Genomic DNA, 16,231 nt, shown 5'->3' on the forward strand with positions numbered 1-16,231 from the left:
CACTAAATAAAAACTGTGACAAAAGGTCATTGAAAAACTATCACTTAGTCATTCTAAAACCATGTGTTCCGAGACTAAAACTAGATCTTCATCTTATATGAACTTGTGAAGTCCTATATAATGTCTCTTTGAATTGTCTCCTATTTCTCCAAATGAAATGGTAAAAACATATGTTCTAACAAATGAAAAGTGAAATCATAAGCACAGTAACTATATCTTGCATAAGACGTGGTCATGCCGCTACTATTGTCATTAGATGTGAAAGCATTTTAAACCCTCCTAAGGTAGTTGTAAAATGAGGTGTGAACTTGAACTGCTGTATAAGATCATGAAGCTAAAATGCAGAATACCATGCAGTCACATAGTATGTAGGGCTCCTTGTAGAGAACATTTGATTTCTGCTTTTAAGATTTCCTTTCCTTCTCCTTACAGAGAACGAATGGTCCAGTAGGCCGACACTTAACCACTGATCCACATGTAGGTTTCTTACCCTATCCCTGAATTAATTTCTTGCATAATGTTATTAGAATCAGTGAATGACAGACATGGTTCATTGCAGAACACCTCCACCATTTTCATTTTGTATTGATGTCCACAGCAGAACAGTTCTGATTCATGACAGGAACCTTCTCAAAATTCCTGACCCAGAAATGAGAATAAAGAGACTCATGATTACATAATATTTACATTACCCTGGTATTTTGTGTCGAGCTCCATTTGTGGATGTGCCAGCAGCTATTCTACCTTTGAAATCTATTGCAACCATTCCAATCGTATCATGATTCTTTTCACTGAATACGCTCTTCTGTTTGGTCCTCTCAAATGCATGCTTTTTTGGATTTGGTTTGTATGGTCCACAACTTGTTTTTGGATCTGGTGAGACATTCTACAACCAAAATACAGTTAGGAATTAGTTACCAACACTTATGGAAGTTTGCATGATGCAAGAAAAACGGTCAAAGAAAAAAAATACAGCAGAACTTTGTTATTGCAATGTCAGTTTCAGTGTGAACTTATCTGGAACATCAAATTTTTATGTGGTACCAACAGAATAAGTGTTGCTTAATATGACAAACAAACTCCAAAGACATAGTTGTAACATTTATTGACTTTAAAAAAGCTTTTGACTCTGTTGATAGGGAAATCCTAGATAAAGTAATCCGTGAATTTGGAGTTAAAACTAAATTGGCAAACCTAATTTGTGAAACACTTACAGACACTATCTCGAAAGTAAAATTTATGGGTGAAGTATCTCGACCTTTCAAAATAAATACAGGTGTCAGGCAGGGCAATGGTCTATCTCCACTCCTTTTCAATTGTGTCATGGAGAAAATTGTAAGAATTTGGAATGAAAAACTGAAAGAATCTAAAATATTGCCACTCATGCTGGGGAAGAAGAACAAAGGTGTTGCAATAAATTGCCTAGCATTTGCAGATGACTTTGCCATACTTTCAGAAAGCCTTACAGATGCAGCAATGCAAGTCAATCTCCTTGAAAAGACAGCCAACATGACAGGCTTGAGAATCTCTGAGAAAACCAAATTTTTGACAAATATAAAAGTGCCCCAAAGTTTTTAGTAATGGATATTGTTGTGAGACAATTCAAGAAAATGGTTTAGAAAAATCTGCTATAGAGGAGAGGATACAAAAGATGGAAAGAGCTTACGGTATAACTAAGAATACTTACAACAAAATGTGCTTATCAAGAAAACTTAAAATAAAGCACTACAGCACAGTAGTGAAACCAGAATGCCTTTATGCCAGCGAATGTCTAGCACTGAACTACAAGCTTGATAAATTAGAAATATTAGAAAGAAGAATTATAAGGAAAATATTAGGTCCTCTAAGAATTGCAGAGTTTTGGAAATTAAGAAGTAACAATGAAATTTACCAGAACGTAGAAAACATATCAGAAACAATAAGAAAAAGGAGATGGCTATTTCTTGGACACATTTACAGAATGGATGACAATAACTAAACCAATCTTCAAGTACCTTTGGGAAAAGAAATCAACTACCACCTGGATTCAAGAAGTCAAGAAAGACCTGGAAAGGAACAACATATGAGAAGAAGAATTATTGGAAAGAAAGATTTTTAGGAAGAATGTCTTACAAATGGAAGGATTCCAAGGGAGGAAGGGAAAGAAGACAGGCACAAAGTGGACTGAAGACAGGAAAAAGAAACACAGTGAAACAATGAAAGAATACTGGAAGAAAAGGATAGAACAACTAAGGAGGAACAATTGAAATTGTAACGTGGTACTTAGAAGGCCGGAACCCAAGAAGAAGAAGACAAACATAACTATATGCTTCTATCTCATTATACAAAATCACTTTAAACCTCAGTTTGGATGAGGATTTCTGTCATTCAGGTATTTTATTCATTGAAGAAATAAATATTGATGGTACACTTGTTGGTGGTGATTATTGTTTTAAGAGTAAGTACAACAAGGTAATCATCCTCTCTGAACAAATTAAACATGAACAATATTTAAAATAAAATCTATTTATTCTACAGAGGAATTCACAGACACAATGGCCACAGCTAGCCACTCCAACTCCCATGATGCCAGGATGGCTTGACGTAACTGAGAACAAATATCCCTAGCAAGTTCATTCATAGGTCTAGGAGGTAAAAGTACCGCTTCTTAGGTACCGGGCTAGGTTACAAAAGAGTAGCGTTACAAAAATGTTGCAATGTTTGAGCTGGGAAGACTTGGGAGAAAGAAGACAAGCTGCTCGACTAAGTGGTTTGTACCAAGCGGTCAGTGGAGAGATGGCGTGAAATGACATCAGTAGACGAATAAGTTTGAGTGGTATCTTTAAAAGTAGGAGAGATCACAACATGAAGAGAAAGCTGAAATTTAAGAGGACAAATAGGGGCAAATATTTGTTTTTAGGAAGGGGAGTTAGGGATTGGAATAACTTACCAAAGGAGATGTTTAAGAAATTTCCAATTTCTTTGTAATCATTTACAAAAAGGCTAGGAAAACAACAGATAGGGAATCTGCCACCTGAGCAACTGCCCTAAATGCAGATCAGTAGCGAGTGACTGATTGAATTTGAAAATGCATTTAAAAATAAAACAAAAGTTAATTTATTAAGCCAAAAGGGCCAGAAATGAATCAAAAGGTAATGTAAGTCCCTGAGTAACAGAACACTTGAAATTCAAAAGCCTGCTCACTCACATAAAATCAGTTGTTTAAGATTATTTAATAAATTACCACATTCTGCACGGTCCACTCCTTTAAGTAATTTTTAAAGGAAAATGTATGATTGGTTAATAGAAAATCCATTTTAAAATACCTCTGAATTCTTAGAAATGCATAATGTTAGTATTAAGTTTTAATAAAAGGTGTATGTTCATTTAGCCTTAGTAATATTAAGTTCTAAATTATTATCAGTTGATGAAGCCTATTTCATTGTATATGGTCAATGGCAAATAAAAGTTCTTGATTCTTTGATTAATCCTCACACACAAAGAGAATGACTAGATCAGCAGTATTCTCACCACCGGCTAGTACGAGTCTGAGTGTGTCCTGCAGGCTGAGATTCCGTCTTAGGCCAGAGAGATCGGCGCATTCCGTGAGAATATGGGCCATGGTGAATTCAGCACTACAAGAATACACTAGATCTTCCATGACCTATCCTCAGCCTACCCAAAACTATGGTCTCTTTCCGTGAATTGCTCTCAGTATGTTGAGAGTTCAGATACCTAGCCACTCCAACTCCCAGGATTCCAGGATGGCTTGACGTAGCTGAGAACAAATATCCCTAGCAAGTACATTCATAGGTCTAGGAGGTAAAAGTACCGCTTCTTTTGCAGCAAGATCCGCAAGTTTGTTCCCAGTAACAAAAGGAATCCTTACATCAGCATTGCACAACCTGGCAAGGTTATGAATCTGCTGTACCAATGGGTGTGTGATAATTTAAAGTTATCTTGAATTGCTGCAAAAAAACAGACTGTGATATTCTGAATCAATGTACTGTGAAATGTATGCAACAACAGATAATGGCCTAATTAAAATGGAGGCATGAAAAGACGTTGATATTGTAAATCACGTGACGAATAAGGGTTATAGTGACCATGAAAAAGAAAAAGAAAAGACTGAAGCACCTACCTCAACAGTGAGCAATCCTTTAAAAGGAATAAGAGTTATGAACATGTTGAACGAAGCTAACGGAAAGTGTATAAATCGTTATGGGCAACGTAATTTTCAAAAAATATATTGAGGAAGCGCGAGAACAGAGAGATGAAAATTACTCATTATTATTCCTAAATGAAGAAGCTTGACTGTACTCTAGTTGCACGAGCTAAAACATGATGATGATGATGATGCTCATTGTTTAAAGGGATCTAACATCTAGGTCATCGGCTCCTAATGGTACGAAGTGACATGAAATGTAATGACAATTTATATTTCTAAAATTAAGAGCTAAAACACTCTTACAAAATTTAATACTGTATTTTATGCAGTATCTACATCCTACAATCATTCACTTTAATGTCAGGCTTACAAGTGAATACGTACAATCTAAAATAAGCCTAATTAAGCTTTGTTCTTTACCGTTTTACACCTCAGTAGAATGATAGCATAAATCTCAGTTACAACAACACTACTTTATAACAACAGAATCAATCAGGTCCCTTGGATGTCATATGTATAATTCTGGAGCGATGGTATCCCCTACCTGTTGTAAGAGGCGACTAAAAATAGTACCCTACCAGTTTCTCAACTTGACAAAAAATAAAGTATATTTTAATTTTTTAAATTCTTTTTTGCTATTTGCTTTACTTCGCACCAACACAGATAGGTCTTATGGTGACGATGGGATAGGAAAGGCCTAAGAATGGAAAGGAAGTGGCTGTGGCCTTCAGTAAGGTACAGCCCCAGCATTTGCCTGGTGTGAAAATGGGAAACCACGGAAAACCATCTTCAGGGCTGCCGACAGTGGGGTTCAAACACACTATTCCCAGATGCAAGCTCACAGCTGCGCTCCCCTAACTGCACGGCCAACTCGCCCGGTATATTTTAAATTAACTGTTGAGTTTTTCAAATATATTTCATACTAGCTAATGTACCCGTGCTTCGCTACGGAATTCTCAGAAAGACTGACTTTGTGGTTTTCCTTACTGAAATCAACATAGGTCATTACAAAAACGTAAGTATGAATGTAGCGATTAAAAGCAATGCTATCATATAAAATACTCGATCAAATGGAAAGCCGCACGTTTTATCACTTTTAACGAACAGTGCTGCGGTTAGATTGCGGTGCCAATCTAATAGTCCAAAGTTCCAGAGCTGGGATGACCAGGCCGCAGATTGCCATGAACACTCACCTGCCATTATTCCGCTAAATATGCACACTGTTCATTCCAATCAGTGCCTCAGAGTAGGGATTGAATAGCCCGAATGCTATGATGATCCAGTGTATTACGTACCAGTAGTATCAGACAATTTATAAACCAGGGGAATGGCATGCTAAAGAAGAAAGTTATCTAACTCCCCAGCTACTTCCCATCAATATTCAGGCAGGCTGTTACACTCTGTACGACTGGGCGAGTTGACCGTGTGGTTAGCGCTGCGCAGCTGTGAGCTTGCATCCGAGAGATAGTGGATTCGAACCCCCATTGTCGGCAGCGCTGAAGATGGTATTCCGTGGTTTCCCACTTTCACACCAGTCAAATGCTGGGCCTGTACCTTAATTAAGGCCTAAGGCACTCCTAGCCCTTTCCTATCCCATCGTCGCCATAAAACCTATCTATGTCGGTGCGAAGTAAATCAAATAAAAAGTACTCCGTATGCAGCAATCGTATCTACCGGAGATGAGGGGCAACAGAAGACACAAAGCACATCACGACAAACAATGGTCAGTGTAATGTTATTGTTGATCAATGTTATGAGCTTTCTATATTGTAGGCCTACGCATTTAGTTTTCTTTCGACTCTGTGATTTGTAAAATATTTTATACCGTAAACTGTAGTTTCTTATTCTCCGACTTTACATACCGATTTTTATTAAATACTGTTTACCCATTTTCTCGTTACTCGGCGCTGATATGGACTTAGTAACAAAAATCCAAATTCATGAATATCTTTGTGATCATAGCCAGTACGGTAACAATGTATAAGACATGAATAATAGGAAATTTAATACTATGTAACCTTAGTTATGTAGCATTCATCGATTACACCTCTAATAAGAAATATTTGAGAATTACATTTTACGCCTTCCCCTAAACTACAATTTCACTCAGCGTGAATAAAATAATTTACAGCCTAGACTATAGCGACTTATTTCCTGACTTTGCATACCGATTTTCATCAAGATAGGACTACTAATAACAACAATATTTGAGAATTAAATTTTAGGCCTTCCCCTAAAGTACCATTTTTCTCAGTGTGAATACAATTATTGACAGCCTAGATTGTAGCAATTTATTCCCCAACTTTGCATAACCATTTTCTTTAAAATACGACCAATAATAACATAAATATTTGAGAATTCAATTTTAGGCCTTCCCCTAAACTACCATTTCACTCAGTGTGAGTAAAATGATTTATAGCCTAGATTGTAGAGGCTCATCCCCCGATTTCACATACCGATTTTCTTTAGACCACTAATAACATGAATAGTTGAGAATTCAATTTTAGGCCTTCCCCTAAACTACCATTTCACTCAGTGTGAGTAAAATGATTTATAGCCTAGATTGTAGAGGCTCATCCCCCGACTTCACATACCGATTTTCATTAAATTCTCTTCAACCGTTTTCTCGTGATGCGTGTACATACATACAGACAGACAGACAGACAGACAGACAGACAGACAGACAGACAGACAGACAGACAGACAGAAATTACGGAAAAGTAAAAAGTGCGTTTTCTTGTTACTATGGACATGACCGATACAGAAATACCATTATTTGCAAATTCTGAGCAATGTACAGACAAAACTCTTATTTTATATATATAGATTTTAAGTAGTGGACAACTTAAACGTTCATTTTCAAAATTTTATTTCTAAAAATACAACCATAAAATCATTCAAGATTATGAAACAACACAGATTTAAGTAAGCTCCTTGGTCAAAGAAAATAATCACCCTGGTTTGTCACCCCAACAGATGGTACCCTAATAATACAGGATGACAATGTGCAATGACCTCTTCCGTTAAGTCCACACTGAAACCTGGGGAGGGTTCAAGCAGGTCACTAAACAGGTACCTTGCAGGTACAACATAGGATGCAGGTACATCAGTACTTCATGGAGTGTTCTTTGGTCTTTTGTATTCCACAGCAAAATATTGTTCACCTGTTTGGCTTTGCAGTACCCACACCAGTAAGGTTGATATTCAATTGAATGCAACCACGAGAATTGTCAGTGGCACACTAACATCTCCACTGAATTGGCTTCCAGCCCTTTCGAACTTCTCCACAGAAAAGCAGCACTTCGGAAAGAATGGAGAAAAAATCTCAACAAATGAGTCCTTCCATGTGCAGACACCAAATGTGTCACCAGAGATCTTTTACATGCTGACATTGTACGACATGGAGTGTCGAATGGACTTTTTTCCGCCCTTCAAAAATCCGATTACCTTTGCCGGGTTTGAACCCGCTATCTTGGGATCTGGTGGCCGACACTCTACCACTGATCCACAGAGGCAGCTCATAGTATATGGATTCAGCACGAGAGAGTGGTGTGTTGGACAGGAACCACACACAGGGTGATGGGACTGCAGTAGCAAGTCAGCGTTCGTGCCGAATGGATGCAAACTGGCAGTTCCCTGGGGGTCACAATGCCAAAGATGTCATAGAGAACTTGAAGAAACTGTGAGGAATAATGCCCTTCTGTACCGAACTGTTGCAAGATGGGCAACAGGGACATAAAACAAGCAGTGAAGTGCAACAGTCCAGAAGACCTGCTAGTGTCCAGATTGATGTGTAATGTGCAGTAAATACCCAGTGCATGCAAGTGGACAGAAGATGGACACTAATTGAATTACAAACCAAAACAAGTATTTAAAAATGAACGATCTGCAGATTGGCACAAAGGAAACTTCAGCCCTGGAGGTGGGAAGTAGTGGAACACCCGCCATGCTTACCAGACTTGTCTCCTTGCAGTTTTGATCTCATCCCCAAAGTGAAGAAACCACTGTGTGGGAGACGGTTTGGGACATGAGAGATCATTGCTGTGAAACATGAGACTGCAAAATTCACACATGGTGAGGCGGCTGATATCCTATGCCTCCATCATTGTTGGCAACGTGTAGTGGACATTTTCTTTGTTTTAATTTTTTTTACATCGCACCGACACAGATAGGTCTTTTTTTTTTTTTTTTTTGCTAGCGGCTTTACGTCGCACCGACACAGATAGGTCTTATGGTGACGATAGGATAGGAAAGGCCTAGGAGTTGGAAGGAAGCGGCCGTGGCCTTAATTAAGGTACAGCCCCAGCATTTGCCTGGTGTGAAAATGGGAAACCACGGAAAACCATTTTCAAGGCTGCCGACAGTGGGGTTGCTCAAGCCGCGCGGCCTCTTGCTTGGTTGTTGTGGACAATCTAGAGGACTACGCTAGGGTTTACTGTAAAGGTTACTGTATGCTCTGAGAATAAACATTATGTAGCACAACAATTTCACAGCTGACAGTTTCCTTGCTTTATATCCTACACCTGGTTAACCTACTCGGCATTCCATAGCACCTTGCGCTCCCCACTCTCATCTGTATATTTCCATTTTTCTGGTTAGATTCCGCATTCATGCAAAAAAAGAAAAGTTGCCACGACTTATGTTCCAACTCTCGTATATACCTATCTTATACACTGACTGGCTGATGAACCCGTGCTTTGCTACAGAATTCTACATTGTATTCGTAATTGTAAGTGAAGTAGTGTACATGTTGTGAATAAAATTTTATTACATAATGTAGATCTTCACGTTAGCAAACAAACACAATGGGAAGGTTGATTCTTGTGTGAAAACTGCCTTTTTATATCCTCAGAAAGACTGTCTGTGGTTTTCCCAAAACCAACATGACAGCAATATTAATGCAATAGAGTGGTTTTTTAAAATCTGTATCTGTGTAAGTAAAAATTCAAAGAACATGTCAGCCATGTTGGTGCTGATTCGCAGCAAGAGTGAAAGTATGAATATAGTAGTCTGTTTGTAAAAAGTCTTCTTGGTAAAAATGGGAGTAGTGTAGAAAGTGTGAAATATGCTGTAAGTGGTATTGAGTAACTTAATGATAGTGGAAGGGACATCATTCTACTGCAGAGCTTTGGCCCATGTATAAAAAGAGAAATAGAAAAGCTAACACAAGAGCAAGCAATGTACAATTGTCCATGCAAGAAATATCCTGAATTTCCAAGCTCTACCCCAGCAATAGATAGCGTTTGACCATGCGACTTATATACAGTCAAGGCAAAGCAGACACTTAAGGGGAATTGATGTTGCCTAAATTGCATGGGATAATTGTAGGAATTGGGGGAATACATGGTATATATACAATATACACCTGTTAAATTGTCTGCCTCCATGATATTCCTGTGTAATGTCCTTACCCTCGGGCGAGTACCGCTGCATTACTTTGGTGCCTTTAATTTCCATGGTAGCATTCTCTGCACTCCTGTTTATAAGGTAAGATCATGTGCTGACAAACTAAGAGAAACTTAAGTGGATAAGGAACTGCATCGCCGTGAACCAGGGTGTCACAAACCAGTAATTATCAGACCATGTATGGACCAGATGAATGGCATGCTAAAAAGAAAGAAAAAAAAGTCATCTAACTTCCCAGTTACTGCCCACCAGTACTTAGGTAGGCTGTTCTACCCGAGTAGCTAACTCCCTTTGCTCATGCGGTACACAGCAGTAATGCCATATATCAAAGATGGGTGGCAGCAGAACAGACAAAGCATATCACAACAAACAACAGCCAATGTAATGTTATTGTTGATCAATTTTATCGATATTGTAGGCCTTCACATTTAGTTTCTTCTGACTCTAATATCAGGGCAATGTGAAGGAACTTCTTCCTTCTCTCATGGCCCCCATTTTGTTTTATTCTTCAAGTGATCGATCCTTCACAATTTTTTTCTCATTTTGATAGTTATCTTCACAATTTTCTTTGTCGATATGAGTTGATGACCACACGATTTTTCACATTAAGGAAATCATGATAAAAACCACCACCATCGCCACTTAACATGACTGAACAATATTTCCACATTAACAGTGTTCGGTGTTGACATGGACTAAGCAACAAGAATCTCAAAATTAATTTCAGAATTAAATGTTAGGCCTTCCCCTAAACTATCATTTCACCCATTTATATCCTAAACATAGACATTAGTGCCTTATTCCCAACTTAACATACCTTTGTTCATTAAATTATGAACAAGCATTTTCTAGTAGCTTAGCACTGATATGGACTACACAATAAAAGTGTAAATCATCAATATCTCGGTTATCATAGCTGGTACGGGAAAACTGTATAAGACATAAATGATCATAAATTGTATTTTCTATAACTTGAGTTATGTTATATTTACCGATAGGACCACTGATAACATAGATAAATGTTAGATTTCCCCTAAACACCATTTCACTCAGAGTGAATACAATTATTTATAATCTAGATAATAATAATAATAATAATAATAATAATAATAATAATAATAATAATAATAATAATAATAATAATAATAATAATAAATCGTTTGGCCTCAGCTACCGTGTGCAGACATTTCAATTTGATGCCATCTGGCTGTCTGCTCGTCAATTTCGACGTTCCATTTTACTCTAGGCCCACTAGATGGCTGACCGAGTAAACCGAAACTCTCTTGGGTGTCTATGGCTGAGATTTAATGAATTTTGTCGGGTAAACACCAAATGTGTCACCAGAGATCTTTTACATGCCGGCATCGTACGACATGGAGTGTCGAATGGATTTTTTTCCGCCCTTCAAAAATCCGACTACCTCTGCCGGGTTTGAACCCGCTATCTTGGGATTGTAGTGCCTTATTCTCAGACTTTACATACCGCTTTTCATTAAATTCTGTTCAGCCATTTTATCGTGATGCGTGTACGCACGTACATACATGCATGCATGCATGCAGAAAGAGAGAGATGACAGAAAATTAAAAATTTCACTTGCTTCTTGCTGTGGACATGACTGATACAGAAATATCATTATTTTTTAAATTCTGAGCAAAGTACTGACAAAATTCTTGTAGATGAAGATGATGATGATGATTATGCTGATGATAACCAAATGGGCTGCAAATTAGATGCAACAAAGGGGCAAAAGTGGTATTTTCTGTAACTTTACTTATGTTATATTTATTGATAGGCCCACTAATAACAGACATTTGAGAATTAAACGTTAGGTTTCACCTAAACTACCATTTCACTCAGGCTGAATACAATTATTTATAGTCTACATCTTAGTGCCTTATTCTCAGACTTTACATACTGCTTTTCATTAAATTCTGTTCAGCCATTTTCAAGTAATACGGATATGTACGTATTTACATACATACATACATACATACATACATACATACATACAGACAGACAGACAGACAGACATGACGGAAAATTAAAAATTGCATTTCCCTCTTACTATGGACATGACCAATACTGAAATACCATTCTTTTTTAAATTCTGAGCAAAGTACAGACAAAAGTCTTATTTTGAATATATAGATGTAGATGATGATGATAATGGTGATGGTGATGCTGGTGATGGTAACCAAATGGGCTTCAAGTTAGATGCAACAAAGGGGCAAAATGGTGCCACTGTGTGTCACATAGCTCTCCCACTTCGAGAAAATCTACATTGTACAACAAGACCTATAGATCAGGAAGAAGTCAAAACTGCTATCCAGTCCATGACAAATAAGAAGGCAGTAGGCCTGGATGGAGTTTTCAATGAAAATCTGAAAGACACCTGTGACATACTGCTTCATACATGGATCACTCTGTTCAATGCGTGTTTTACGACAGGGAAAATACCCAAAGGTTGGAGACAGTCTCATATCAAAACGCTCTTCAAAGGCAAAGGAGACAGGGATGACCCTGATTCGTATAGAGGTATTGCCTTCAAAAACAACATTTATAAGACCTATGCCAAGATCCTAGAGAACAAACTAATTGCAGAAACAGGGACTAAGATCCCCGAACAGCAATTTGGTTTCATGAAAGGAAGAGGGACATTACATGCAGTCAAGAATCTCTTGGACAATATACGTGATTCAATGAGGTGGCCAAAGGGGAAATTTTATGTCATCTTTGTGGACTTTAAGAAGGCTTCTGATCTCTTAAACAGAGAAATACTCCTTAGAAAACTTGCGAATATGATTGGAGCAGACAACCCACTAACCATAGCCATAAATAACAAACTTGCTTACAACAGGGTCACGATACAAGATGGCAAAGCATCCTCAGCAGCCATTCTACAGAGCAACGGGGTACAGCAAGGGGATCCCCTTAGTCCGATACTATTCAACATAGCCTTAGCAGATATTACAAATATCATCCACAACACATCGGTTGTGATGTACCAGTATGCAGATGACATAGCAATAGTGTATAAGTAATAATAATAACAACGCAAATGTTTCCACCTTTTCAATACTAAAATATATTCACAAAATTATAAATTACAGGTACTAGTTTCGACCCATCTAGGGGTCATCATCAGCCGTATTGGAGCATAGATCACTTTTGGCGAAATCCAATACGGCTGATGATGACCCCTAGATGGGTCGAAACTAGTACCGTGTAATTTATAATTTTGTGAATATATTTTAGTATTGAAAAGGTGGAAACGTTTACGTTGTTATTATTATTACTTATATATTATTCTCAGTTCAATACGGACCAAAAACATGAAATTCATAACCATTAATAACATAGCAATAGGATCAAACAAATGAGATGACCTACAAGCTGTAATGGATAAGCTCGATGAGTATTCCGACATGAATAGTCTCATAATCAATAGAATGAAAACAGTCCAAATGGTTTTCCAGAAAGGAGAGAGAATAGTAGCAAATAACAAGATAACAAGCAGTGCAACAGTCATGCAAGTTGTGAATTCATTCAAATACTTGGGGATTATGTTCCAGCCTTCTTCTACTTCTTTTACAATTCATGTAAGAGAAAGGTCACTGGCAGCCATCAGAAATTCGTATGATCTGAAGGAACCCACTAAACTGTCTCTAAATACAGCCATGACACTTTTCTATGCAAAGGTTCTACCTGCCCTGACATACAGTTTGGAGCTAATTTGGGAACATCTCTCTATCTGACCTTAGAGTTATTGAGAATGTCAAGGCTAGATTCTTGAAAAGAATTTTAGGTATTTCCAAAATGTCACCATCAAGACTTGCTTATGAGCTATCCAGAGAAACCTTCCTTATGGAAGACATTAGAATGAGACTACAATTACCCTCCACAAAACAAGAACAGGAACTACTTCAAATTAGACTAAGAAAACGAGCGGAAATTGACTTGGAATTCTACAGGACGGACGCAATGATTAATCAAAGCTGGACTGGGCCGAACAACGAACTGAGGAGTGCTCTGAACAGACTGGCCATACGTGCTTATCCTCACAAACTGTGCTTACGACCTGGTTTCCATGATCCATCTGTGCAGTTTGTGTGCGTGTTATGTAACAAACGATGTGATCAATACCATTTTAGTGAATGCAGTAAAGAACAATTTACTTATTGGATTACTCTCAAATGTATTGCACATTTGTGTGCAATTTCTTCTTATTATTAAAATGGTGTCACTGTGTTTGGAGGTGCCCAAGTCAATGTTAGCAGTTCAAAAGGTGTACAAGGAGTGGTGTACTTCATCCCATGTCCTAAAAATAGTCATAAAAGACCGTTCTCTCCACCATGTTGCACTCCTATGAGTTGCAAATCCGTTTCTAATCCCATTAGAACTATATTAGACCTATTTCTAAAAGTGTATTCATGTGTTGGATATTTGGAGCAAAATACCATAGAAGAAACCCCTGCTAGCAGCATTTCACACAGCAGCTCATTTGAAATAGTTTCAGCAGCAACAAAACTTCACCCTGGAGGATTGGTAATGAGTAATATAGTCTGATGAATCTTATTTTTACTTATATTCTTAATAATGAGACTTGTCAACTTCATCCTTATCTGCACCCTACCATGGTGAATACAATGAAACAATTCTCATCCTAATTCCTCCAACCGCCAAATCTACCCACACTATTCGCTAATTTACGTGCCTAACAGAAACTATGTTGCATGTAATAGTATTCCTGATGAACAGTCCTACCCCACAATCTGCCCTTCCCTTTTTTAACACCCATCAAGTACACTTAATAATCTCCTATCTCTTCCTTGTTATCTCCCCTTATCCGAATATCATTAACTTCTTCTTCTTCTTCTTCTTCTTCTTCTTCTTCTTATTATTATTATTATTATTATTATTATTATTATTATTATTATTATTATTATTATTATTATTATTATTATTATTATTGTTGTTGTATAATTATAATAATATATAATTATATATAATAATTATAATAATTATATTATTATAATAATAAAAAACTCCTAACACACCCAGATGCATCCTCTTTGCTGACTCAGCCAGTTCTGCTTTCTTACTTCCATAAGCCCCATTAATACTGATAGCTCCCCATCAAATTCCATTTCGTTTGCCAAATTGTTTCCAAGGAGTCCCTCGTTTGTCAAATGGGAGTGAGACTCCGTTACTCCCATAGGTCCGAGGCTTGCTTAAAATGTTCTGAGCGTGCTCGATGAAAAATTCTGTGAAGCAGGATGCTACCCTTACTTACACATAGTCCAAGCATTGACTGACATCGCAGTCGGGGTCAACAGCAAGGATAGAATAGTGGTACTGGGCGATTTCAATACGAGAGCTAAAAATCGAACTGAAGGATACAAAAGGGTGATTGGTGAATGTGGTAAAGATATGGAAGCTAATAGGAATGGGAAGTATTTGCTGCTCGACTTCTCTGCTAGTATGGGATTAGCAGTTTCAAATACATTCTTCAGGCATAAGGCTATTTACCGCTACACTTGGGAGAGATGGGGCAGAAGATCCGCCTAATACACTTTATCATAACCGACTATGAATTCAGGAAATCTGTCAGGAATGTGAGGGTATTCCAGGAATTTTTTGATGATATAGACCACTACCTGATATGTAGTGAACTAAGTATCTCTCGGCCTAGGATAGAGAAAGTGAAATCTGTCTGCAAACGAATAAGGGTAGAAAATCTCCTGAACAAGGAAATTAGACAGAATAACATGGATATGATTAGTGAAAAGTTCCAAACAGTGGACAGTAAGCAGGCTCAGGATACAGAAAGAGAATGGGTAACATTCAGGGATGCTGTAGTAGAAACACCAAGGGAATTTCTAGGAACAACTGTGTGCAACGATGAGGAATAAGCGAACATCTTGGTGGAATGATGAAGTGAGAGCAGCTTGTATTCATAAAAAGAAGACATATCAGAAATGGCTCCAAACAAGCACTAATGCAGACAGGGAATTGTATCTAAAGGAGAGAAACAGAGCAAAACAAATAGCTGTTGAATCCAAGAAAAAGTCATGGGAAGATTTTGGTAATAACTTGGAAAGGCTAAGGTCAAGCAGCAGGGAAACCTTCCTGGACAGTAATAAAGAAGTCTAGGAAGGTAAGGAAAAAGTGAAATGAATAGTGTTTTGGGTAAATCAGGTCAACTCATAATAGATCCCAGGGAATCACTGGATGGGTGAGAAAGAATATTTTGAAAAGCTTCTCAACATAAAAGGGTATCTTCCTTGTAATGTCGCAAACAACCGGGAAGAGCATAATGATGTTGGTGAAATTACACTTTATGAAGTGGAAAGGATGGTAAATAAATGCCATTGTCATAAAGCAACAGAAACAGATGAAATTAGACCTGAAATGGTGAAGTATAGTGGGAAAGTAGGGATGGAATGGCTTCATGGAGTAATAAGATTAGCATGGAGTGCTGGTAAGGTACCTTCAGATTGGACAAAAGCAGTAATTGCACCTAACTATAAGCAAGGGAACAGGAAGGATTGCAACATCTATTGAGGTATCTCATTAATCAGTATACCAGGCAGAATATTCACTGGCATCTTAGAAGAGAGGGTGCGATCAGTGGTTGAGAGGAGTTGGATGAAAACCAGCATGGTTTCAGACCAAAGA

The 16,231-nt window shown here is 37.8% G+C and overlaps 1 protein-coding gene across 2 annotated transcripts in view; it reads right to left on the reverse strand.

The window, feature by feature from the left end:
* LOC136866563 (N(4)-(Beta-N-acetylglucosaminyl)-L-asparaginase) overlaps positions 1 to 16,231 on the reverse strand; it is a 111,178-nt gene that overhangs the window by 59,760 nt on the left and 35,187 nt on the right. For both annotated transcript variants that reach the window (XM_067143648.2, XM_067143647.2), the window contains exon 4: positions 693 to 886. In XM_067143648.2, the coding sequence (XP_066999749.1) occupies positions 693 to 886 (194 nt within the window). The remainder of the gene's footprint in view (positions 1 to 692; positions 887 to 16,231) is intronic.

The sequence above is a fragment of the Anabrus simplex genome, chromosome 3 (assembly GCF_040414725.1).
Source record: "Anabrus simplex isolate iqAnaSimp1 chromosome 3, ASM4041472v1, whole genome shotgun sequence".
NCBI classification, from domain to species: Eukaryota; Metazoa; Arthropoda; class Insecta; order Orthoptera; family Tettigoniidae; genus Anabrus; species Anabrus simplex.